Source organism: Trachymyrmex cornetzi, unplaced genomic scaffold (genome assembly GCF_001594075.2).
Source record: "Trachymyrmex cornetzi isolate Tcor2-1 unplaced genomic scaffold, Tcor1.1 scaffold11, whole genome shotgun sequence".
NCBI classification, from domain to species: Eukaryota; Metazoa; Arthropoda; class Insecta; order Hymenoptera; family Formicidae; genus Trachymyrmex; species Trachymyrmex cornetzi.
In genome coordinates this window covers 2,320,499-2,348,060 of record NW_017295653.1, presented here as the reverse complement: position 1 = coordinate 2,348,060, position 27,562 = coordinate 2,320,499, and the positions used below count along the sequence as shown (strand labels likewise).

Sequence of the window (27,562 nt, the reverse complement as noted above, 5' to 3'; positions counted from 1 at the left end):
AAAATATGATAGTTGTGATACAATACAATATTTTAAAGATTTTTACCATGCACTTCAGTCAAATTAATCAAATTTATTTTATATTTTATTGTAGTTTTATCACCGAATGAGAGAGATTTACATTAAAATTCTTCGAAATACATTGTTGTCCCACGACTATCATATTTTTAGGATAAACTCTAAGAAAAAAATTCTCTCCGTGTATATATTCCTAAAATATTCTCAGAAATTATTTTCTAGAAGATATTTTTGTGTGTTCAAAGAATGTTTTTGTATTATCATATATCAGGGCGAAGTTCTCAGAATAGTTAGAAAATATTCCCAGGATATGTGGTTTACGGACCGTTGACTTTACGGACTTAATGACTAATTCGTCCAGTGTCATATCGGAGTTGTCTCCACGTAAAATCAAGGATCTCTCGGTTGCGTCCCACCGATTTCCTACGCAATTTTTCGTTCCCATAGAGCGATTCGATCCATGCACCGTTGCCCACCCCAACGTCGACCGCCCCTTGTTTTTGTACCCTGGATAGCCCCTTCGTCACATCCCCGTGTTCTTTTATTTTTTGCTTGCTCGTCGGTGCCCCGTCCTCGTACAACATTCAGTCACCGGAACCGCGACATCCTTTCGCGGATCGCCCGCGTTTCTTGCGATCCTTTTTTTCCCTCCCCTTGACGCGCGCGCACGTCCATTGAGGTCGAGCGTCACGCACGACGGAGTCGCGAACGGCGTGAGGAAAACTCATAAAACTCCCTCAATTTTTCCCCACAATCGTTTCAATTAATCTCACGTTATCCTTAGACACTATTGTGTGTTCACAGGTTATTAAGATTTCAATAAATTTGAACTCGAAAAGAGTGCTAGATGTTAAAAGAGAGATACTCTGCGTTAATTAAAAGGAATACATAACGAATCGGAAATATGTGTCGATGTAAGAGATTGCTACGGCGCATTCTTCCAAGCGTGTGAAATTTTTGCGTGGCTGAAAAAATTTTTGCGGGATGGGCGCCAATGCGCGCAGCGAGGTCGAGCGTCGTCATCGCCGTCGCCGGGAGGGTGGCGAGAGGGCGAGAGGGACGTCGGAGAGGGCTGGGAGATGTAGGACTGCCGGAGGCTCGAGGGGAGAGCGGGATGCGGAGCCACAAAGATGGCCGCTCGGCAGTGAGCGCGCATGAGGGGTCGACTCTCGGTGAGGGATTCTTAAATGCACCGTGTTGTTGTTGGCGGGGATCAAATCTTTTTCGCTCGGTATACGTATATTTGTACTAAAAAAAAATGTATACCAAAATAATAATAATAATAACATGTAAAGTAGCGTTTTGCGTATATGCAGAAATCAGTGCGTTTGCGAATAACTGCGATTCGCCCTAACTAGATTAAACTTGAGGTTAATCCCGGGCGTGCGCGAGCGTGCGAATCGAGAGTATCGCGCCGCTTCTCTTCGCGAAGCTTTGAAAATGTGGGACACGGCTGTGTGGCTCGACGCGGCGACCAGCAGGGCCCGCAGTTCCCCCCCTCCCCCCACGCGCGTCGCGAAATTCTCCGTTAACTCCGCCGTACCTGGTGGCACGCCGCGGCTAACGGAATGAGCAGTACCTGTGCTGACTGACGGCGTTTCCACACACACACATACATACACACATACACTGTACACATACACGCTGGTTCACGCGCCAGATATACAGGGTGTACCGGGAAACCCCGCCCGCCCGTCCGTCCATCCGCCCGCACCGATGTGTACCTGAAGCGATATTTTGTCGCCGTAAACTCCACCATCGTGTGCCCACGGAATATTCCTGTTAGCCAAGATAAAGAATATTTTCGCTTCGCAGCTTTTCGACGTTTAATTGTCTTTGTCAAATAATGCTCGCAGCTGTTATTTGATATATCGCAATTAAGAAATAATTAATTTAAATTCGATAAAAGCTTCCTATACGTTCTTACTCTAAAATTTTTAGTTAGAGTGAAATTTCACTCTTAAAGATTGAAAATTGAGCCAGTCTTTTTCAAGATTGGCTCAATTTTTATTATTCTTTAGAGTGAAATTCTACTCTAAAGAATTTAGAGAGTAATTGTTTCTAAAGAATGACAATCTCTTGATTGCGCGTCTGTTTTGAGGGGTTTTTTTTTTACCATCGATATGGCCATCTCGAATGCGTGCATTCGTGACGCATGCAGGCGTGTGCGTCAAAGAATGTGTGTATCGTCGTTCCAAGCGCATCCTGGCACTCCCCCAGTGGGTGGAAGTGTGACAGGGAACAGATATCCGAGTGCGTTCGTCCTCCTCGAATTATTATTATCGCGTAGGAAGGAAAGAAGAAGCGATCGTATTAAATCTTTGTAAAACGAATTGAAATATTAAATAAAGTATTAAATAAATATCAAACGTTAACAAAATAATAATAATTGATACAAATATATTATTGGAGAGGAATTTTTAATACTAGATGAAAAGAGATACATTTAATTGCAGAAATGATTTAGCGATTTGTAAAGAAAAATAGTTTACGATCGAGTCGACGAAAGAGTCGCTACGGCAGTCGTGTGCTATCGCATAATTGCTAATTAACGATGTAATCGCGCCACTTACGGCCTTGTATTTTCCTTGCCCTGATTATTATAGTCGCACGAGATGGAAGAAAGAACTTTACGTTCTAGAATCTAGGATCACAAGCCAGCCCTTCGATATATTACATAGAATAAAATTCAATCTTGCGCGGCAATGTTATCGTTTAAATTACGATAGAAAAATATCTCGTCATTCTTATTTTACATCACATGACGAAATGCGGGATATATGAATATAAATCAGTGACCTTTTGGGAAGAGAGCCCGAAACTTCGGTTTCAATTTTCCTCATCGAGGAACATATATCTGTGTGCGTTCGACCCTTCTCTCTTTCTCATCTTTTTCTCTTTTTCCTTTCATCTGTCAATTTCGACCTCGAAATTCGGCCAATCGATGCAGCAACCCTCTATTTGTAGGACGTGGCGCGTCACCTCCGGATGCGCGTCCTCGCCGCGCGATTTTCTCTTCCCCCTTCCCTCTCGCCGCGTCCGTTTCTCTCCCTCCTCCTCTTGCTCCTTATCCTCCTCCCGTGCCCCCTCCGCCCCTAGCGAAGTAGCGCGAAGGCGACGAGATCGCGGCTGCGAGTCACGTAAATCGCGACTCGAGGAATCGCCGCGGATGTCGCAATCGCGGTAATATTCGCGCCGGTCTTCCTTCCCCGCGCTCGCGCGTGCGCGGTGGTAAGGCCGGGAGGGATGGGGGAGAGAGAGGGGGGGGGGCGAAAAGAGAAATAAGAGGCGCGTGTTGCACCGTGACGGAATCCCGGCACGAGTGATTTCGCCGACCGGACACGTACATCCTTGAGCAGCTGACTCAGCGGAATGTTCCTCTAATCGATCCGTATCTCTCGCCTTCTTGCGAACAGCAGGAGCAGCCGAGATGAAAAAGGAAAGGATTAAGCAGAGAGAAATAAAAACTCGCTAGAGAGAGAGAGAAAAAGAGCGAAAGAAAAATGGAAGCGTGTTTATGAAGTCGTCGATGTATTTGGGGCCGAGGTAGGAGGGGCGAAAAAATTACGTTTACATATGCAGACATGCGGTAACCTCGTGTTTTTCTAATTTTATTTTTGTGAGAAATATTAATTTATATAAGAATAAAAAATCGTGATTTTATTTGAAGAGATAATTTTATAACAGAATTAAAGGGAGAGAAGGAAGAAACGAAAAGGAGGAGGCCTCGCGCGGAACGTGATTTCTCGCTGCGAACGGACCGAAGTCAGCCGCGCGCCGGTCCGTTTTTGCGGAAACGCGCGGTATCCTCGCAAAGTACGCGGAAGAAGAACGCAGGCGCGAGACGGAGGAAGAGAGAGAGAGAGAGAGAGAGAGGGGCGGCTATTTCGCTGGTCGGATACGGCCGAGCGCGAGCGAAACCGGCCGAGGCGGAGTCCGGGCTCCGAAACGCGCAGCGGTATTCACGCGGCGCGCCAGAGCGAGTGCGTGTAACGCCCGCTTGTTTGTCGTTGTTCGTTTTGTACCTCGCGCGCGGCGTGACCACTCCGTCGTTGCTGATTACGCAACGCGTGGCCATGAGAGCGCCCCGCGTTCGCGAGAATGCAGCCGCGCGCGCGCTCGCTCGCTCGCTCGTTCGTTCGTATCGTCGCGCAGGATTGGCGGGATTATCGGTATCTCGCGATGTGTTTACAACAACAAATCAGAATGCGCGAGCTTCTAAACGTCCCGACTCCCAGTCTCGGCTATCATCGAATTTAATAGAGCTGCTGATTCCGTCTCTCGATATGAAAATAATGATGTGCGACATCGAATTTTTAGCTTATCCGTTACGTAGATGCGTTACGTAACGTCTCCTTCAGCCGTCTTGTTGCTACACGAGGACTTTTTTTTTACCGTCGGTGTTTACCCGGAATGATATAGATAGGGTTGCGAGACGTAACGACTCGACGGGACTAGTTGAGAATCGCTGATCTAACGCGACGTGCAGGTTCACTATGCGCGCGTGCATGCGCACGCGTGTAGGCGTGTATGGCGCGCCATGACTTGTAGGATGAGTGTGCAAAGGCGTATGTCTCGTCTAGAAATTAATGTACAGCCAATATTAAGCGGCACGAACAGACCGTTTCGTCATATGATTTAAATGAGTATACAGGTGTCGATATAATAAGAAATGTGAGGAAACGAAGAAGGATGAAAACGTGGAGAGTGATAGAGTTGATAATTATTAATAGCATTATTAGATCTGATAGTTAATATCATTTTCATTCGAGATAATTACTTTTGCGAGGATAACCTTTTTTATTATTTAATAATTTTTTTTTTATTTAATCAAGCTCGCGGAAAGTGGATTAATCGAGCAGCAGCCGTGAGATTGCAGCATATGAAGCAGTAATATGTCTATTATAGTGTGATTTTTATTTAATATCATTTCAACACGCGAACTGAAGAGATATTTCGTTAAAGCCTTTCGTGGTTGAATTACAAACGCGCCAGGAAGATAATGATCTTAAAATTAATTTATAAGTATATATTCTACGAGATTATATAGTAATTTTATTTTTATTTTAAATAACATTGTACAATATATATTTTGTTTTATAATCCCTTTTGACACATCGGCGATTATAATGTTTGTGCTGGCTCGGATGAAGCAATATCGAATTAATCTCGCGACGTCATCGAATTCATATACTTTGGGTCTTCTTTGCACACACGCACGCGTGTTCCTGTAGCCTGTAAGAAAGAAAAAAAAATTAAGGAAAGAGCAGAAAAGAAGAGGAGAGAGAAACCAGGCAGAGTATCACGCGAGTATCGGAGCGACTAAGTAAACACGAGAGCGAGAGAGCATCCGACATTGGGTGCCGGTTTTTACCCGTGCGCTTTGCATTTCGGGGAACGCAGTTGTGTACACTGTCATGGTCTTCATTTACGTCTGCCGACGAGTCTTTCCTTCGTCAGGTACCTCCTTCTCGTGAAAATCGAGACACCGATACTCCAATAGCGCCGATAAAAGAGATAATCAGGTTTTTTCGCGAAGAGTGTGATCGGTATATCTTGAACATTTAATTCACTCGTGATGTCGATATTTTAGGAAACAGCACGGTTTAATATGCCTACCGTTTATAATATTGATAATTAAAATACACAATAAAAAAAAGGTTCATTTAAGATAGTCTCAAAGAGATTTGTTCCGAGTTAGATACTTTATAAGGGTAGAGTTTGTCCACGAGATGACAAACTTTTGATTAGCTTGTCATTTTTGTCAATTTTACCTTATTAAATATGAAAGGAGCAATAGTAAATCTTTTAAGTTAAATAAAATTTTATTTTTAATGTCAAAATGTAAATCAATTAATTTTTATAGTTAATTTTAAAGTAAATCACGTTTATATTAACGTATGCATTTAATAAATAATAAATTAAATTGAAATGAAATTTAATATTTTCTTGAATAAAATTGTTTTAACTTTATTGTTATCAAATTAACGACATGTTAGGTAGGAACAGTGACAACCTATAGAAATAATTTTAAGTAACTCAAATTGTGTAGTGTAGTAAATTAAAATGAATAAGGACATAGTATAATTTAGATTGAGATAGCATATGTAAAAAGAGACAGTATGTATACTCTTCTTTCTTTCTCTCTCTCTTGTTTTGACCAAATTATTCGTGACTAGACTCTGTAATCTAGTAGACCTACGACTTTTTAGACAAAGTCGTAGGTCGACTTTGTAACGTAGAATTTGAGCGTGGAATTTATGTTAACTTCGAGGTTCATTCATTGATCGATGCTCACGGGGTTTATTTCTGTCTCTATATTTCCCTGACAAAGCCAGGTTTCGGATAACAAGTCAATTAATCGCACGGATGGACAATGCAGAAATAACGGAGAAAATAGCTCTAGGCTCGTGGATAATTTGGATGGCAGGAATTTCAAAAATCAATTCCGACAATTTTATAAAATAAAAGTGATAATAATTTTAACAATTGTAATAATAATTTTTCTAATAAACTGTATTAATGTTATTACAAAATGTTTCAACAACATTTAAAAGAAAGATTGAGAGATTGTCTCGATCTGTTAAATATCACGAGCAAAATTCCATTTCTTATCGCGAGATCCGCATTGCGTGCTGTGCATTAATTACATGCACTGCGTTTCTTTCTAAAATCATCACTGCGTGCAGGTGTTTTAGAATTACCATTAATTCGATATTGAGAATTCCCCGGCTGTCTATATCCTCTCTGTTGCCAGATTTATTATAGATGACCCGTGATTCGCAAGGACGATGCACGATCGTTACGCGCTTGGCCGCGTAATCCGATCGCGCCGCGGATGTTTCCCGTTTTTGCGAGTTAGTTGATACCCCTTGGATATACCGTAATATAATTCGACGCCGTTCCCCCGGGTAGAATCGCCAATCGTTAAAGATCGATCTCGTCTCATTCTCTCTCGGTCGCTGCACCGCCTCGCCTCTCTCGCCTCGCCATGGTGTCGACTGCCATTCACCGTGAAAACCGTGTACGTACACTTGCGCTCTGGTCACCAACAAGGTCGCACAAGGTCGCACAACCATCCTGCATCCATACGCCATGTGCAGCGGTGTGCATGCGTTCATACGTGCATACGTGCGATGCAGGTGGACGATATCGGTACGCGGTCGATCTCTAGGGAAATAGGAATCTGAAATTGCATTAACATTACAACGACTATACGATTCTCAGATCCGATTTCACCAATGTAAAATTAACTGTAATCTCGATTCAATTTACTCCTTATCTTTTTCTAATTCTGAAAATTATTTCCCATTTCTACCAATGTAAATTAACTTTGATCTCAATTCAATCTATTCATCTTTTTTTTTTAATTCTTAAATCTAGAAAAAGATGTAGAGTAATAAAATGTAGTTTAATTTTAATTGAGAGTAAAATTAAACTACATTAGTTATAAAAACGGATTTAGTTGGAAACGGAATTCAGAAGGAGATAAATAATAAATTAAACCGTTAATTAAAGTTAATTTTACATTGATGGAATCGGGTTTCGGTTATGCATCTCTCTTGGAATTAAATATTTATTTCTAATTTGTCGAATAATTAAATTTATTATTGAATTCTTCATTTATTCTTTTTCGCTGCTTCGCTTCATCAAAAAATCAGGAAGGTCCTGTCGGTTTATCTCCGTGTCTCGCACGATGCAGCCGTCTACGTACATGTAGCGTGATTTGCGCGCGAAAGCACCAGCGGGGTCTCGGTATCGATCCGAATGCGTAGAAAATGCTATTGATTCCCTCGGCCGACCCGACGACCTCTTCTCTCCATGGCGACGATCCGACTGGAGAGACCGTGGCTTTTCTCCATCCCCTTTTGATCGTTTTTCATCTCGCTATATATTACAATACATGAATTGCTATAATATACCTCTAAATATAGTATACAAAATTTTAAATCTCGTACAAATAATAAATTTATTATACAAATAAATTGTATTAAAATGGAACAAAAAATAAATTATTAAGATATCTATAAAAAATACAAAAATGTATTTAAAAGGATTACAAAGTAACACGTGTAATTATCGAATACTAATACCATGATATTAATTAATCATGATTCAATAAAAAAAAATATTGGAAGTTGAGAAATTGAAAATTAAACTTTTAATGGAAACAGAGGAGAATATTTTCCACACATCTTCATTTAATTTCAATAGATCGTCTCTCACCTCTCATTTAGAGATAAAATATCACGTACATGATGACCGCAATTGGAAGGGGTGAGAGGAGAGAATTGCATAAAAGGCATACAAACCAAATGACTTCGCCTATTCGTTTTCTGCCTACGCCCTCCAGGGTCATACAACCCACGTTCATCCTCCATCGTATTTCTATCTTTTCTTTAGAGTCGCTTTTGTGGCTTTGAACACTTGGAGTATATATATGCAGAGCACTCAAAACACCTGTTACAATGATTTACTTATCAAAAATATTCAATACTCTAGCTCGAAGTTATAATAATTATTTTATAACGCTTGTCAACAATAAAGTATTATCTTTTAACAATTGTATTAATAACATTGGCATATTATAAAATTTTTAATATATCGCAAAAAATTTAAGACAATTAGGTTTAAGTATGACATCTCCTTCACGTTACTATCATTCTGTGACAGATCACGAGTAAGACGGGCACGATAATTCTTGGCCGATGAGGAGCAGAGCAGCACGAGGGCGAGTAGTAGAAGGAGCAGCAGCACGAGCAAGAGCGAGTGGCTTCGTCGTCGTAGAAGGTGGTGGCGGTGTGGAGAAACAGAAGAAGAAACGAGGACGAAGTGGCGGCGGCAGCAGTGGCAGTGGCAACAGCGGTAAAGCGGCGACGAACAGCCAGGTCCCCCCATGTTAGCGGATATCAACGGCAACCTGGCGGATCTGAGAAGCGAAGCGATGGCGTCGCAGAGATTTTGTCTGCGTTGGAACAACCACCAGAGCAATCTGCTCTCCGTCTTCGACCAGCTGTTGCACGACGAAGCATTCGTCGATGTCACGCTGGCCGTTGAAGGCCAGCTACTCAGGGCGCATAAGATGGTGCTGTCGGCGTGTAGCCCCTACTTTCAGGTAAGCTCGACATCTTTTGACATCTACAATTTATTAGATTAACATTTAAAATTTTAGATAAATGAATCATAGCAAATGACTGTAATGACAATAAAGAAACAATATTTTAAATTGATTTTATGATGGATCATATTTGGATTCTATCATAATTAGAATCCTGTTGACATTGACATGTTTAGAGAAACAGATTATAATGTAGAATTGCTACATACAACTTGCCATTTACTAAAACATAAAGATTAAAATAAATTAACAATAACGTAAAGATTAAAATTTTTAAATAATAAAATTTTAAAATGATAAAATTTAAAAATGATAAAATAAATTATATTTACAGGCCCTGTTCGTTGGACACCCTGACAAGCACCCGATAGTCATTCTCAAGGATGTTCCATATGTGGACATGCGCAGCCTCTTGGACTTCATGTATCGCGGTGAGGTGAGCGTCGATCAAGATCGACTGACCGCTTTCCTGCGAGTCGCTGAGTCCTTGAGGATAAAGGGCCTGACCGAGGTAAATGAAGACAAGTGTGATTTGCCAAGTATAACGTCCTCGCTGTTGGGTGGCAGCCAGAACGCGGTAGCACCGCCGCCGCCCAGTCTTCATCGGATCAACCAAATCGGTCCGCATCATCATCATCATGTCGCGCAGAAAAGGTTCCATCATATGTCCAATCATCCATTGCTTGGTTCGGCGCTGACAGCGCCCAAAAGAAAACGTGGCAGACCCAGGAAGTTGAGCGGTTCGTCGGATACGCCAATCGGCGAAATCGGCGGTCAGGACCTACAGTCCTGCTCTGGCGCTGATCTAGTCCAGGGCTCGCCCGAGATGATGGAAATGAAAATGGGATTGGACTTTCAGAGTGAGGTTAGCGGTAACGGCAGCGTGAGAAACGCCAGTGCCTCCTCTTCCAACAACAATGTTGGCGCCAATTCTGCCACCAATAATCCCGCTGCCGCCGCCTCTTCGGGATCATCGTCGACGAGGAGAGACGAGCCTACGGAGAACGGTACTGATACACCGGAACCAGTCACGCGGGTCAAACGAGAACCAGAACCGACGCCCAGCACCTCGGCGCAAGGTATGAAACGCATTACGACTATGTCCTATATAATATAGAATTAAAATTTCTAAATTTTAATTTAATCGTTTCATTATTGTTGATTCTAGCCTCGGATGAGACATTCGCGCGGCCGCACAGTAGGCAAGGGAGTGAGGGTTTCAAGCAAGGTAAGATCTTCACTTCACTTAACTTCAATATAAAGAAGCCTTGCGTTGCTAATATTCCCTGATATATATAGCGCGAACAATGAATTTCACGCGATTCACGTGATTTACCTGAATATCCCTCAGATATCGTAGCGTATCTTATCTATCAAACGGAGAGCTGCGCGCGTTTGCAAATTGTAATTAATTATATGTATCGATTGTATAACTGTTTGTGCATAATTTATATCGTCAATTATGCAAACACAAATGTGTACTTAGTAAAATATTAACTCCTTCAGATTTTACCATTCTATACGTGATAAATTTGCAATTGTTTCTTTTTTGTATCTATTGACAGACTAAAATTAAAGAAAGGAAATTTTTTAATTAAGTTTTACATATAGATCTGTAGGAGTTAATTTTTTTATTTTTAACCCTCGGACAAGCGTATCGTTGCATAGAAAATATTTCTTATATTCCCCTATGATTCTAATTACTGATTTTGAAGATGCATTCTGAAAATTATTAATTACAAGGTAAGTCACAAGATCACTGAATGCAACATGCGCCTGAGGGTTAATCACAGTCGCAGTGTTAGTAAAAATCGCGCAATTTTATGGATGCAAAAGATAATAAATTCGCGCGTCTAATCGCGGAACGATACCCCACCAGATGTCTTAGCATGGTGTGAAATGTGATTCCCATAACGCGGACGCGGAGAAGAATGTTAGATTATCTTTAACATTTTTAAATCTAATAGTTTTAAAATAATAATTGTGAAATTATGATTTGAATTGAACGCATTAATTCTGGATAACGTTGAGTTGGGATTGTCGTCGAATATTCTTCTCCGTGTGAACCCAAAGGACAGGGAAAGAACTCGCTTTTGTGCCGTCCGAATGCTTATTCGTTTCTTGTGAACGCGCCCCGAGGAGCAAGCAAGCAAGCGAACCTTTGCGCGGCATTATGGACGACGCTGTAGACTCTCTACGTGAGAACGACTCTTACGGCTCTCTCACACGATTCGTCGAGGTCGATCGACGACGTCTGAGAATCTCGGAAGCCCGATTCCGAGGGCTCGATACCACAATTAACTTGCACCAAATCTCGAGACTTCGCGTCACACTTCGCGACGATGTTCGTGCGGATCCACCTCTAATCACGCGCGTCGTCGGCATCGTGGACGACGCTTTTATCCTAATGTACTGCTAATGAATTTGACTTTTCAGACATCTCTCGAGCTGCCTTGCCGAGCGGCTCGGTCAGTCGTTGTCGCACTCCTGCAAGCGCGCTCATTCCGCTTTTTTTTTTCTTTTAGGAGCTAGCCAGGACTCTCGCGGCCCTCGCGACGTAGCGAATCGCGCGCGCAGATCATTTCCGAAAACCGATCCCGTTCAATCGCGGCGCGCTGACCAAAGTTAGCCGCGCTTCGAAATCTCGCGCGTTTTCGAAACAAAACACACACGAAGAGAAAAAGTATGAGGTAGAAGAAAATAATTCCAACGCGAGAGAAAAATCTGCATTCGAAAGAATCTGAAAGAAAAAGATAGTAAAAATAATTTCCCTTTCCGAAGGCAAGCGCGAGTGGTGTGTCTAAAGGGGTAGCCGCATGAGGGATGTTATATATCCATACGCGCGCGCGCGCAGCATTCAAATCGCGAGAAAAGACGAAATCGAGACGAAAAAAGGATGTAAGAATAGACGAAAATATGCATATATGTATATAGAAAGAGAGAGAGAGAGAGAGAGAGAGAGAGAGAGAGAGTGTGTGTGAAAGAGAGAGAGAGAGAGATATTAAACGGAAAGCTATCGTCTCGCTAATCAAGAATTCGCGTTCAGAACCAGGAATGTTGTTACCATGACACCCCGTGAAAAAAACCCTGAAAAGGGAACTCCCCTCTGCGAAATTAATTAATCTCTAATGAAACCCATTGCACTCGCGCCGCCGAGTCATTGTTCTCGTCGACGACGTACATAATATAGATATATTTAGAAATACATACATATATATATATATATATAATACCCATACGTAATTCTCACGCTCGGCCAATGCGCAGCGCCTCATTCCTGTCTTTCCTTCCACCCTTCGTTCTCGATAGCACAAAATCAGTCACCTCCTTGTTCTTGCCTCTTCATGATCAATCTGTATTTTCTGTCTGCCGCACCGCACCTGTCGCTCTGTTCGATGTCTCGAACCTCTCTAGCCCTAACCCTAAAGTTCTCCACTAACATCCCCATATCGCGTTCACCCGATGCTCTCTTCTCCGCACGATTGGAAAAAAAAAACGCTTCGCTGCCATTGGCCAAATGGTAACAGGAGGGGGTGGAGCCAGCTTTTAGCGGTGCTTACTTTTTTTTATTGTTGTCTGATTTTTCACACCTTGAACGCTGGTTAACTTCTTTTACGCTCGTTCGTTGCGAGGAAGATAGAGTAGTATCGCTGTTTTTTTTAATTTTTTTTTTTTAATCGCGAAAAGACAAACGGCAAAGAGGAAGAGAGAGGAGAGACGTAAACGCGTCGATGATGATTACGATGATGATAATGATGATGAGTGTTATACAACGGACGATGCATTGTCGGCAGGTTTATCGTTTCCGTCTTCTCTTGCGTTCTTCTTGTTGCTTTAGACGATAACGACGACAATGAGGAAAGATGAAAATGAGAGACAAAAGTAGAAACAGGATAGATAGATTAATATGTAAAAATAAAAAGAGGAGTGACAAACCAAGAAAGAGAGAAATCAAAAGAGAGAAAAATAGTGTGACGTACATTTCTTTTTTTTTCCTGTGAAAAATGTATTACGTGCGCGCGCGCGCGAGAGAGAGAGAGAAAGAGAGTGCTTCGAAGATGTCGTTGGAGACGATCTCGTTTCAATAGTGACCGTGATCGCTTTGTTCACTTTTGGGTCGCAGGTGAGTGCCTTCTTGAGTCACCATCATTCTGAGAGATTCTTAAGCTTTGCGCGGGGGAAGCGAGGGAGCTAGGGAGGCCAGCCGCTAGAAAAGAAAATACAACGTTGTAGAACGAAAAAAAAAGGATCGAAATCAAAGTCATAGATGCATAAAATAGATAGAACGAAAAGACGGAACCGTTCCGAAAGAGTGTGCCGGAGTGTAAGAGAAAATACCGGATGTAGAAGGATGTGACACCGGAAGTCGAAAGCGGATAACGATATTGTGTTAGAAGTAATCACGTGTACATAAAATCGAACGAAATTTTATAAAGCTAATCAATCGAATGAAATACGCAAAGAGGAGAAAAGAGTTGCTTTTTTTTTCTCTCGAGCGTCCTCGATCTCGATGGATCGTTTTCCCGTAGAGATGGATACAAGCAGACTGACTGGACGTTACTGGACCGAAGGGGGTGGGGAGGGTTGGTTAAAGTGTGCACATGTGTCACTGGTGAGCTGTTAATCAATTTCGTATATGCGTGATTGCCTAATACGCGTATATGGGTTGTATTCGTTGCGAGCGCACGATCCTTTCTATCGATCGTAGATTCCAAGTTGGGAGTACCATTTCAACAAGTTTTACTTTATCCCTGGATTATATAAGCCGAGAGATAGACTGCATGTATTTAGCAGAAAAAGCAGGTTTGTAAGATTCTTTAATATGTTTGTTTCTTGATTTTAGTTTCTTACTGAATTTATAGTATAATTGTATTAAAGAATCTTACAACAGTTGCAAGCTTACAAAGCTACTTTTTCTGTTAAACGCAGCTATAGATTTGCATTTTGTTCGAATATCCGGGGTGCGTTCAGGAATTCAGAGTGTTAGCATTTTATCCTCATTTATTGAATAAAGAAGGATAAAATATTATCTCGGTGCACATCCGGGTGAAATTTCTGAATGCAGCCCTGAACGTCGTTGGCTCTCGAGTTACGAGTCGATCGAACGTGAAATGCTTCGATCGGTTGTCGACTCGAAGAGGGATTCTCGACAAATCTCTCGATGTTCGAACAATTGCCGTTCGATAATTGTCAGTTTTCCCTTCCCGGAATCTACAATAAAGAATGGAAGTGCTATGTCGCGCGTCACATCCCGTATATACGCGGATTTTCTATGTGCTCGCGGGTATGCAAGTGCGTGTGAAATGTTGATCGAATGAATGGGGAGGAGGGAGGGTGCGTGTGTAAGATGGATGGATGTGCATGGCAGAAAATACGAAGTACGCGTGAAGAGGTAGGAGAGTCCGAGAGAAAGAGAGAAAGACTGATGTGTTGCCAGGAAATTGTTCGATTTTGCAACCGGCGTGAGAGAATGCGTGAAAGTGTAAGAGTCCGTCTGAAGAGGGATAGACGATGAGCGGGGGGTGGGGACGACATGGAGAGGGCGTGTCGCAGTCGTGAAGTATCCTTTAACGCGGGACAGAAGTTGACTGAGACGGCCGATTCAAACACGGTGACTCTTTTTTGCTGGCTCTACCCTTCCTCTTGCTTCCCCCCACAAATATAGAGAATACGTTGTGCCAATACAGTACACAGAGATACATAGTTACGAGATGCGTGGTAGAACTCCGTTTATCAGAACGTTCGCGGAGGAATTTGTGCAAAAGGAAGCGATCGTGCAACGGTATTCTTACCTAATCGTAAGATACAGAGATGACTTGAGTGAAAAACACAATCTTCAAACAATGTAAAGAGTCAAGAGACTGATGACCTATGCTGACGAGGATCCTTTGGTATTAAGGATCTATTTAAACACAGATAATAATTGGGGAACCGATAACTCGAAATATCTGGAATACTATCCGTCTGTGATACCATTCTGGAATACGAGCAAGAGTTGTAAGATTTTGGCCTTCTGATAAACGAACTCCTACCGCGCATCCAATGCTTGCACGACATATATATTATATCACGCGGGCATGGAGGGCGATTTAAAGGATCGAAGTCTCTTCATTTCAGAATTGGAGGAGACGTCGAGCGGAGGTGGTGATAGCGGCGAGCCGCCGACTCATATCCGCATCAACTTCGAGCGATGCTTTCGTAAAGAGTTCAGCACGTCGACGCTGCAGGGTAAAACCGCGTCGACCGCCGCGGGCGATGATCAGCAGCAGCAACAACACTCGGACACTGAGATGGAAACGAAGGCGATGTCGAAGGACAGCATAAGTAGTGCCATATTTAGCGTGATGGCCGGCGAGGCGGAAATCAGTCAGAGCGATTTCGAAGGCTCGTTCAAGACCGAGAACGAGCGCACGGAGGGTTCGGTGCGGGACTTCTGCGTAAAGGAGGGCGACGTTTATCGATGCACCGTGTGCCATCGCACGTATACACACATCAGCAACTTCTGCCGGCACTACGTCACCTCGCACAAGCCTAACGTCAAGTACTACCCCTGCCCGGTCTGCTACAAAGAATTCACCAGGAAGGACAACATGGTCGCCCACGTCAAGATCATACATAGTCTTAAACCGCACATGAGTCTCAACAATAGTGGCAGCAGTAATAGTAGCAGCAGTATGGGTCAGCCGCGGTAGACCATCGCTGGCTGAGCGTCCTCTCAGCATGCTTCCTCCCTCAGACCGCGTTTCTTGGATCTCGCGTATAATTTCTTGATGCCGAAAATGCAATAAATCCATGGTATCATTCATGATATCATATCGTGTTCATGATATGTTATTACGAGATAGTCTAAGAGTTCGTGACACCAAGATTTTCTATGTTAACCGAGAAGCTTTGATACCGGTGATTAATGAATAGAAAGAACGAAGATTATAGAATTGATGATGTCATAGATTATGATACCAAGGAATTACGGTAGGAAAAAAAATGGCTGGGTCTATGATGGATGAACATCATAGGTAGATGCGCTTGCCAAAATGATAAAATCAAGGAACGCGAAGATGAGGGAGAAGAAGGGAGATAGAGGAGCTCAAGAAAAACGCAAAGAGGCCAGTATAACGCCTCGAATAAAGTCAGTGCGCTCCTATGAGCAGAAGGAAAGAAGGACGATAGATAGATAGGTACGAGTAAGCGAGAAAACAAGTAGGTAGGTAAATGGCTGATCTTATAAAGTGGCTGTACTGAAATGGCCAGAGAGGGTGGGTACGCGGAAAACAAGTGGGTGTGCAAGATTCAAAGCTATGAACATCATCGTTGGAGCACACGTTCCTTAGTTTTCGCGCGAGCGTTCTCTATGGCAGTTTTTCCGGTGTGCGAATTTAATCATTTGGACGTTAATCGTCTCTAATTTATAAGGTGAACATATCTTGCGAAGTACGTGTTTTCGCTATTCTAATATTACACAACGTGCATGTTGCATGAGACTAGCTCAATATCTTGATACCAAATCTATGCCTTGGAAGAAGAGTCGTATATTCACATATAAACACTTTGCAGTACTTTTCTACTTCCAAGCCGCAGAATTTCTTTTTAGGAACACTTTAAAGAGACACGCAATATATCGCTCAAATGATTAACGAAGCTGATCTGTTGAGTTGTATCGACGCTGCGTAATCCGCGATCAGCGAGGCGCGGGTCTGACCAAGTCCAATACGCACTACGACAAGTCAAGCAATTATTAAAATAACTTCTATGCGATACTTAAATGTATTGGCGAACCGTCGAACCTGTGACGGTATCCTTTGATACCCCTTTTACTAAAAAAAGAAAAAAGTTCCGGGTAGCTTTCACTACGTATAATTCGGACGATGCTGCCCTGAATTTTGTCCCTGTTCCAGATCTTGGTCCTGATCCTGGTCCTAGTGTTAGTCCTAGTTATCTTTATCAATCTCCGTGCCTTCGAGGACCCACAATGCGCACGCTTCGGTATTTCGCGTTACGCAACGTTCGTCTTGCGAAGGATCGAGCTTCGATAACGCTGGAAACTTCCGGAACGATTTGCGCGCGTGTAACGAGTAACGGGCATTAAAGTTACAAAACGAACGAGCTTTACCGCGTTTGTCCCGAAGAGAAAGGGCGAAGCGGATGTAAAAATGGGAGATGGAAGGAAGAGGCTTTGTACTGCATCATAAACAAAGAGTTTATATAAATCTAACCGATGCGTCGTTTCAACGCGCGGTTCAGCGTCGTACAACGGGTAATCAGTTGTAAAAAAGAAACCGGTTGTCGCGTAGCAAAGTAGGAGAGAGGCATCATGTAAATCCAAATCAACGCAGAGAGAAAGAAAGAATATATTTACTATTGCCTGACTATATTATGTTGCAGAAAGAATCAAACACGCCAGCTGACGCAGCTCGGCGATACATTTTTACGAGGTGCGCGCGTGTGTTTTACGCATCCTTTGTTCATGTTCTCCAAACACCGATCTTTATGCCTAGTAAAAACAAAGAAACAGTAGTTTTCAATATTTAATATAGATAGAATACCTCGAAGTCATATTCTGAAGAAGTGAATGATTATATAGCTATACATAATAGCAATAAAAGAAGCTAAGCTCTTGCAAGTTGAGGATACACCAATTATATATAGTAATTTGTTACGTAATTGTTGAGCTATTAAAAGACACTTAATTCAATTTGTAGGAGACTTATCAGATTCTTGTCTTTATGATAGAAAAAGGAGGCTAGAAGAAAGGATGAAATAAAAAAGGCGAATTATGATGAAACGTGCGCGCGCACATGCGTTATAAATAATAAGGGAACTACGTAGACTGAGTAAATGCAATATATATGTATCGATGACCGTTCGCCATGTTGTTGAGCCGTTTGGATCGCGAAAAGAATGCCGCGGCATTTTTTGGGGGAGCGACGTTAAAAGGGAAGGAGGGACGGAACGGGGGAAGCGCGCAATCTCGCGAAAGACTGCAGAGGGACGGTTTTAACGACACCAAATACAAGATAGTACTGACATTGGATAGACTGAAGGCACCTTAGTAGTAACTTAATGCCGCCGCCATGCCAGACTGTCCTGTCCTGTTCGGCTGAGTCCATTTCCGGATGTCGACGTGAACATCCGGGGCGCTAAGTGGAGAACCTGGTGAACCAAGTGATAACGTAAGAACGGTTTTATGTGCCACTTGTATCAGAAACTACACTAAAGCTGTTTTAGTTTAAAAAGTTTTACGTGTGTCGAAAGAATTACCGTGTAACGTAGGCGGCGCAGTTAATAATTCTGCTACGATTGGAAAGGAATCATGCTTTTGAGTTAAAATAACTTATGAATAGTAGTACATATTTATCGTTTTGCGAATGAGATGTTATAGTATTTGTATATTTTACTTATTATTGGATCGTCATCAAAGTTATTCAATTATTCATTGAAAAATTTCGTTTTTTAATAACTTCTATGAATCTTATTCGAGACGCGATAGCTTCAAATTAATCATGTTTACTTAATTCTTTATTAATTTCATTTTTTTTTATTATTTTCCATCCAAAGTTTACCAAGTTTTCGAACTTAACTCTCCGAGTCTTGAATAGTCAGTCATTGAATTTATGTAATTTTACACATACTACATAGTTAAAAATTATGTATACATATATATGAAACTCTTTATCTGTTATTTTACTCTTCGCAATTTTATCTTAACAATCGGATGAGAACGTCATTAACCGAGACAGGTAGCACGATGGTACGGTAATGGCGGTTAGAGGCTTAGTCGCGAGAAAAAAAAAGCACTAAAAGTACGAGATCGTAGCTTACTATATTTTGCACCTTACACTCCGTCAAGCGCCCTTCCTCCGTGAGAGGGGCGAGACGATTTATATACAAATTTTTCACTAGTTGGGCATAGACGTTAGACGACTAGAGGCTACATAATAACTATAATTATTATTATTATCACTACTATTAATCAGTTATTACAAGTAACGGAGATCTTCATTGTTACTTTAATGCGCGAGGGGGTTGAATATACCCCGATTGACCAGTGTTGTTCGTTCGTTATTCAAGAGGTATCTAGCGTTGCAAAGATAACAAAAAAGTTATAGTCGTAAGGGTCGGATCGTCATCATGAATAATAGTGGGCTCCGTAATATGACCTGAAATAAGTGCTCGTTTTATCAAAGGAACGCATTGAGATGTTTCAAGTTAATGTTTTTCAAATTTTTTGCGAGCTCTAGGTAGAGCAGTAATCGACCAATGTTACAGAAGTTGAATTGCGTTTGAATAGAAACATTTTCGCGATATTAAAACACTACCTCAAATAAGAAGAGATACATTTTGGAAGTTAGATCGTGATCTTGAAGTGTTTAGAGCAAAGTTATCGAGAACAACTTGATCCATATTTATTTACGGGACTCACTAAGTTTGTGCTGCGATCCGAGTGTACTTTTAAGCGAATAGAGAGTTCTATATACTACCAGTTAGGCAAAGGCAGCAAAGATAGCGCAGTAGACATAGGAGAACGAAAGGGACCTGTGAAAGGACAGGGGGTTGGTTGAGTAGACGGAACGGCGTGAAGGTCGTTTCGTAAACATTAAGGTGATTGGTGGGCCGTGCCGTAGATTTTCGCGCACTCAGGTCAATTATCCGAATATATTCGAAACTTCGATGGACCAAAGAGCTTCTTACCGATCCTTGTAGATTATTTATCCCAAGCGAGAAAGGACGGGAGCGTCCCGGAGAAATCTTTCGCGAATTCCAGAAGCCCAGGATACGCGATGCCAAATGCATTTTTTTCGCAATTAGTATATCGCAATATCATGCATTGTTAAATTCTATGTTTGAAAAATTCATGGTTTGAAAAGTATTTCAATGGCCAAGATAATAATTAATTAACTAATTAATCGTACCAAGGCAAATTAATTATTGTTCATGAATTAGGCAATAAGAGAGAAGTCTACATACTTACAATATATTATGCTTAAATTATAATATTCTAAAATATCGTTAGATATTAAAAATGGAATATTTATGTAAATAATAGCTTATATAAAATTTATGTAAAATAATGTATGAATGATAATTCGTTGTTATTATAGATTTAAGAATTAAGAGTTTAACAAGATCTTGCTACAATTTATTCATAACGTTCCATATTTTTCTTTGAGATTACATGTTAATCGCGGAAATTTGGCATCCAGTATTCCTTGGGATTGCAGAATCTCGCACCGTCAGGTCAATTATTATCCGCAATATTCGAAACCTTGTCGGACCAAAGAGTGTTTATAAACGGTAGAATACCCGAAAACCCTTAAGGAAAATGACACCAAGTGTGGGTAAAGGGAGACGGTTACGGCCTGGTTCCACGATGGGTTGTCACAAGCCCGTCCAACGTGTGCATGCGAAGGATTCAGGGGAATTGGATAGATTTTCACGAAAAATGGGAAAACAAAAAGTGCAAAGAGGCAGCGGCTAGACAGCTTATATCGATTTTATAGGAGGAGAGGCAAGCAAATAATAATTAAATACACTCACATTTGATAATCACTGAGAGGCTAAGACTAACTCAATTAATTAAAGGGTGAGAAAGACGCGAAGAGGGAAAGGATCACCGGAGAGAGAAAATGTCTGCAGGTCGTGATCGACAATTTTTCGAAAAGTTTTTTTTTCTGGGACGTTGCAATTTTCTCGAATTCGAGCAAAGTTGATTTTAACAGATCGGATTTATCGTTGTTATTGTCGTTTGTTGTTTTTTATTATCTTTTTGAGACGAGATCTGCAGGCCTCTCTTCAGTATGCGCGGTTTGTGAGGATTGCGATTTTATCAATTTGTACAATAATAGCTTTGGTTCACCCTAGTCGATGTCTGCGTGAGAAATGCGAAAAAGGGTGTGAGAATTGAAGATCGCTGTATCGGCGTGATTTTATCGTTCTCATATTTTGTAATTTTCTCGTTCGCGCATTTTAGAAAATCTATGTATACCAAAGGATTATAAATTTACACATATATATATGGTAGTTTGTTATAGCAACTATATAAAATATCATTTATCATCGCTGAAGTTTCGCTTGACGCTTCTTTGATCCGCAAAATGTTCCTAAAAGTTTAGGAAGTTTGGAAACATTTTGTATGTCTTTACAAAATTATCATACAATTTAAAATCGACTTATATTAATTTTAGAGTAAGTACTGATATAGTCTCTGTAGATTTTTGAAACTTTTAAGAATCATCACAATTGTTTTTTTTTTATCTTTTATCTTTTTTATCGTAACAAAATTTCGTAATACATAGGTGGGTGAGCATCGCGTATTCGTTGCAAACAACACGTTATCACATCCTTTTGTGGCAATCACAGCAGTTACAGAGAGCATTTCGCGTCATGCGATGATAGCACGCGATGATAGTCGCAGAACGGCCGATTCTCGAAATCGCTTCGAATTCCTCGCCGGCATCTGAAGGCTCGTGATCAGGATAAATCGCTGTTAGGAAAGCACGATGAAGATGCAGCGACTGATCTTGAGACTCGTTGTGCAAATTTAAAGACGTTTAAAAGAGAGGAGAAATTCGCTCACGTTCGTTGCCTTCTCGATGTTGTTGAACTTTTTAGAGTTAAGGTCGTTAAAAAGCGCTTTCAATCGTTGCCAATTGTAGGGGACAATCGAGAAGAAGATAGGAAAAGAGGAGAGACTTTTTGCGAGAGACCAAGGGTACAAAAAGAAAGAGAGATATGCGATGTCAGGTCCCCATATATTCGTACAAAATTAGTGTTCAAATTGTAAAAAGTGTTCATAAGTCAAGGGTGAGGTGCCGCGTTGCGAGGAATTGTTATTCGCGTGGGGATAGCCGCTGTTTCTGCGACGTGTGCTATATCGCTCGTTTTATTGTCAAAATTCCGTCTTCGGAATTGTACGTATAAACTATACGGGAATCGTACTACCTATAATAGATAAGCTACGAAGACAATTCTGTGTATAACGTTCGGAAATTGGATTCTGATCTGCGGATTAGATTTTGTTGATATTTGTTAAATTGTACATATATATATATACTATGAAATTTTATAGTGTTGTCGTTGCGCGTCTACATATTTTATCGCCAAATTTTATTGCATTTTTATATATAATTTATTACATCGTATCGTGTAAAATTTTATCGTGTGCAAAAGGAATTTCTATCGCGCGTGCTATATGCAGAAATCATGAAATAAGCTCTTGTGCGTCTGCAACTGCCTGTTATCTGCATCTCAAAGGGAGCGCAAGACCATCGGTGTTGCGCTTTTCTTACAATCGTAACGTTCTCACGCTCTCATCGCGGGTGCGATAGTCTCGCCGATGGGTTTCGAACATGTTCGCTTAGAACGTGTTTAATTAATGGATCTTGTTGGGGAGAGACGTGAAAGATGAGTAAGAAATGAGTGAGGGAGTCGTGAAAAATTACGATATAGAGTATATATATTATAAATATATACATATATATATATATATTATATTTATGCGAAAATGAACTCTTGCAGGGGTGTCGCGTCGAGATTTTTCTCGTCTCGTTTTCGTTTGTCCCCTCGCGAAAGGGAGGGATCACCAGTCAATACATATTGATTATTCTTGTAGATTTCTCGCGCGACACGCATCATTGCAAGAATAAACCCATCATCGCGAAAGAAAGAAAGAAAGGAAGAAATAGAGAGTCAGAGAAAGAGAGAAAGATTAATTTACGAGGCTTAAAAAGCAGACTGTACTATCGAATAGATTTTAATATAATATATATATTAAATTAAAAAATATATATATACATACATATATTATTGCGATTTTTATTATTATTATCATTATTATATATATTATATATATAAACAGAAGTTATATCGAATATATTTTAGCGCTAGTTGATAATACCTATTATATATAACGTCGTTGCAGTTTCGAGACGATGCGTCAGAAAACGAGGGTAAACGTAAAAATAAAAAAAAAAACGAAACGAATATGTAAGAGAAGGGGGCAGATCGACAATTACGAAAGCAAAAGGGATCGATCGTTCGACCTCCGAGATTTTTGTAATTAAATGCGAAAACGCGCAACGCAAATACATTGATTTAACATGTGCTCTTCATGCGGGATCCGATGTTTTAAACGCGCGAGTAGTCCCCGGTTCGGTGCCTTTCTTAAGCGACATAAAATAACGACAATGTTGAACAAAAAAAAAATAAAGAAATGGAAAAGCGAGATGTGAAGATTGTAGTGTGAGGCGAAAAAATAAATAAATTGTTATCGCGCGCGCATCCCTCTCCCTTCGTCGAAGGGACGGATCGACGATCGCATTCTCAGTGCCAAATATAAGAGAGAGTTCCGCTTTCCGAGAGGGCGAGAATTTAATAAGAGAAAAAAAAATAAGGGGAAAGAGGGGAGGGCGAAAATTTTATAGGAAATTTTTCTAGAGCTGACGAGTCTTTTCTGACGCTGGGTAGACTTAGTATATTTTATATGCACTGATTGTTCGACTATGACTATCAATAATAAAAAGAACGGTGTTCAATAGATTGTAAATCGAAGGATTCTTAAATATCTCGGCGAAATAATCCGTTATCCACCGAATAATCCGTTATACATAGTGTCTCGAAAGATAAATAGCGTTGATTCGTAGTAGACTTAGTTTCTGGATGACCGAGCAAAGTCCGGGGAATGTCTAAAATATTATATCAGTTTTTAAATCACGAATTGCAAAAATCTGTGGATTTAATCGATCGAATTAATTCGGTTAAATTTTTGTAAAAAAATCTTTCGGGACATTCTGTCTACCTGGCGACTTTCCGAGATCCGTGAGTAATGGAACTTGCCGCTGAGAAAACTTCTGCGAAAGGGAAAGTATCGCGTATCTCGGTAAAGTCAGTCGTACCTAATTATCAAGTAACGTATATCATGGTAAATGATAATAAAAGAAGGGTGAGAGAGAGAGAGAGAGAGAGAATGTGAGTGAGAGAGAAAGGGAGTGTGAAAACATCTTTGTCAAGCGAATTTGCAATCGTTATTACGAACGCAAAGATTGATGGGAATTAAGTGTGACAAAATATGTGTTCGAAAAGAGAGAAGAGGAAGCGGAAATATTTGCGGCCAACGTTTTCCGCGTTTCGTCTACAAGACGGCAACGGTTTCGCATTTTTTCTTTCTAATCCCGTTGACTCGAGAGGAAAGGTAACTACCAATGCCACTAACAAACGTAGTGATCGTATGTAGTAGTAATTGTTGTTTTTTTTTTCGTCTTTTTTCCTTTCCTTTCTCAGCTCCACTTTTGCGTTATTATTGTGTTATACGATAACGTGCACGTGAAGCCGCCAGTCTTGCTCTAGCAAAAAGAACATGTTTTCTAGACCACGATCCGCTGGAATATCGAAAGAAAAATTTCTTTATTCTTAGTTACATTAATATTTAGACGCGTATGCAGAAAATATTCGAAATTTATAGAATTATTAATTACGAACGCTTAATTATTGAACTAATATATTAATTTTGTTAAATTGAGAAAAGATAGCCAGTGCTTCCCTTTGCTGCTGTGAGAATTTTTACGATTTATTGAATAAAATTTTATTAATTGTACTAATAATATGTATTAAAATGAGAAAAAAAAATAATCAATTTTACGTAATATTCACCGTGGTCCAGATAACGTTAGTCCCATTTCTTAACATAATAAAGTGCCATAATCATAGCGCAACTGTCTGACGACTTCTTCGACGGTTCAGGACGCGAGTTTCACGTGCATCAAACGTTCTCGCTGGTATCACACCGGAATTCGATACCGTGTGCATCTCGATTTATATGTATATCTATTTTATTCGTATACATATTTTATTTGTACGTCGACACAGGATGTCAAAAGACCTCCCCGCACTCGTCACGAAGCACCGTTATTCTTAGCCAAAAATTACTTTTATTTAGTTTCGTTCCAGCGCATTCGTCTCGTCGGACGCCGTTCATCTCTCGACAGTCAGATTATAAATGACAATATTATATTTCTCCTAGAAATTGTTTTTCACTTGTAGAATACTTGCAGCAATCTTTCGATGTATATTGCAAAGTATCGATTTTTACTTTTTCTGCGAAGCGGAAAAAATTTCCGCATCGCAGAGTTCTCAGTAAAGAGTAATACTAGCGATAATTACAGGAAAAATAGAGTTTGATTTTACGAGTGAATTATTTCTACAAGATAGTCACTGTTTTATCTAAAAGTTTTCATCATTTTTTTGAGAAAGGATCACGACGTCAGAATCGCGGCTGCCGAGGAGACGATTCTTAGATATTAAGTTCCCTTCGCCGCGGCTTGCTTAAGGAAGCGACTCGATCCCGATGTTCTCCAGAGCGATTCTTAGGACTCTTCCATGTGTTGGAGAACTCGGGATGGTCGGGAAGCCAACCGCGACGAGAGGCCAGCGATTATTATTTTTTACAATCTTTGTTTTGCATGTTGCGCATTGTTGTTTTATTTTCTTTTTCTCTTCAAAGAAGAGCAAAGAAATTGTGGAAAATAAGAAAAATATATATGTATATGTGTATATGATTTTACGTTACGTTTACATTATTATATGATGTTTCATTTATTCCTTTTTTTTCTCCTCGAATTTTTTCTTCCCGTTTTAATTTGTATGATTTAATGGTAGAGAATTTTCCCTAATTAATTTTGTTAGTATTACATTATTATTAGATACACTTACTTTGCACTAAATACACGCACATAAAAAATGGTACAATTTTAACTCGATTCATTTCTTCGACTTCAATATCTCGGTGATATTTTATTCAATTCTATCTCATATTCTGTATCCCTCTTTATAATGATATATTTTTATTAAGTTACATTTATTACAGCACTGTATAATTTTATATTTTATAATTCAATTTAATCTTACATTGACATTATCATTTAAATGTAGTTATTTTAGTAGTAGATCAGGTCATATAATCAGTAGCAATACGTATTTGGATCACTTTGTGTGCATGCGTAATATTTTTTAAATTATGTATCATTAAAGTTGTATAATTTACTTATTAGTTTTATTTTACAGCTTTCGCATGTAACGCACCGAAATCTTACGAAAACATCGTCTTTGAACGATATTTCGAAAGAAATCTCGTGCATTATTCATAAAAATATTGCTGTCTATATATTCGGAGAAAGTATCAATAATTACAAAAGTTGAATAATATTTTAAAGTAATTTGGATATTCAGGGCAATAAAAAAATTATATAAAAATTTTATTAATGTAAGAAAAAACTTGAAACAAATTAAAGACTATATACCATAAATCTGCATTAAACATTATCGATACTTTCAAAAGAAGTATAGCATTATTTGTATTGATATATTTCATAAATAAATCAATAAGATTCACATCATTAAATAATTCAGTATGCGATTAATTTAACTGGGATACATTTACTAATCGTCGTCTTTTCACAGAGTTCTCGTCAATCAAAACGGATAATGGCAACGAGACCTGGAAGGAGAAAACCCGTGGATTGAACACGGGTGCATCGCCAGCTGCGACATCAATGGACGTATCATCTCCAAATTCGTCGTCGTCTTCGTCGCCGTCGAACGCACGGGCGAACACGTCGTCGTCGACGTCGACAACAAACGCAGCGCCAGCAACTACGAACGCGAGCGGTACACCGACGACGACGAGCGCGGGTGGCACATTGACGCGAAGTTCGACATCGCCGGGCTCCAGGAACACCGGCAGTGGCGCGAACACCAACATTATGTCGGCGCCGCCAAGTGGCCGTCAGGCCCCGAAGCGACGTATGCGACGTCGCGCTACATCGCAATCCCAAGACCCAGCTGAGCAGCTGACGGAGATGTCGGTGCGCGGCTTAAATCTGTTCCGTTACGCTTCCATCAGCGAAGGCGTCTACCAATGCACCGAATGCGCCAAGCTCGACATTCAGAAGACATTTAAAAATAAGTACAGCTTCCAGCGGCACGCGTTCCTCTACCACGAGGGTCATCAGCGCAAGGTATTCCCCTGTCCAGTATGCGCAAAGGAGTTCTCGCGGCCAGACAAGATGAAGAATCATATGAAGACCGTGCATGACTGCTTCATGCCCAAGGACTGCGTCATGCCGTTCAGTTTCTTTCTACCTGGCGGGCCTTAGCGGGCAGGGCGAGGGCGAGGTGGGCTGCCGATCGGCCCGGCGGCGGTTCAGAGGCACGCGAGGAGGCTCGGTGCCACCGCGATATCCAGGACCACGGCCGCAGCGGCCAGGGCGACGACCTTCAGGCGCGGCAGTCGCTCCTGAACGGTGTTGGGTAACGGCGGGTGAATAAAGTCACGGTTTTCAATTTTATTATAAAATATAGAAATAGAAACAATTAGATTATTTGCAAAAAATATTTTTCTTATTTTTCTTCTGCCATGATCTAAAGAAAAATAAT

The 27,562-nt window shown here is 40.7% G+C and overlaps 1 protein-coding gene across 3 annotated transcripts in view; it reads left to right on the top strand.

Moving 5' to 3' along the window:
* ttk (zinc finger and BTB domain-containing protein ttk) overlaps positions 1-27,562 on the top strand; it is a 44,408-nt gene that overhangs the window by 7,764 nt on the left and 9,082 nt on the right. The window contains exons 2-5 of one of the 3 annotated variants that reach the window (XM_018509651.1): positions 8,692-9,133; positions 9,471-10,215; positions 10,305-10,364; positions 26,588-27,489. In XM_018509651.1, coding sequence (XP_018365153.1) covers positions 8,915-9,133; positions 9,471-10,215; positions 10,305-10,364; positions 26,588-27,282 — 1,719 coding nt within the window. In that variant the 5' untranslated portion in view covers positions 8,692-8,914 and the 3' untranslated portion in view covers positions 27,283-27,489. Of the gene's footprint in view, positions 1-8,691; positions 9,134-9,470; positions 10,216-10,304; positions 10,365-15,253; positions 17,895-26,587; positions 27,490-27,562 lie in introns of those variants that run through there. The other 2 variants (XM_018509660.1, XM_018509642.1) reach the window with 2 other exon arrangements.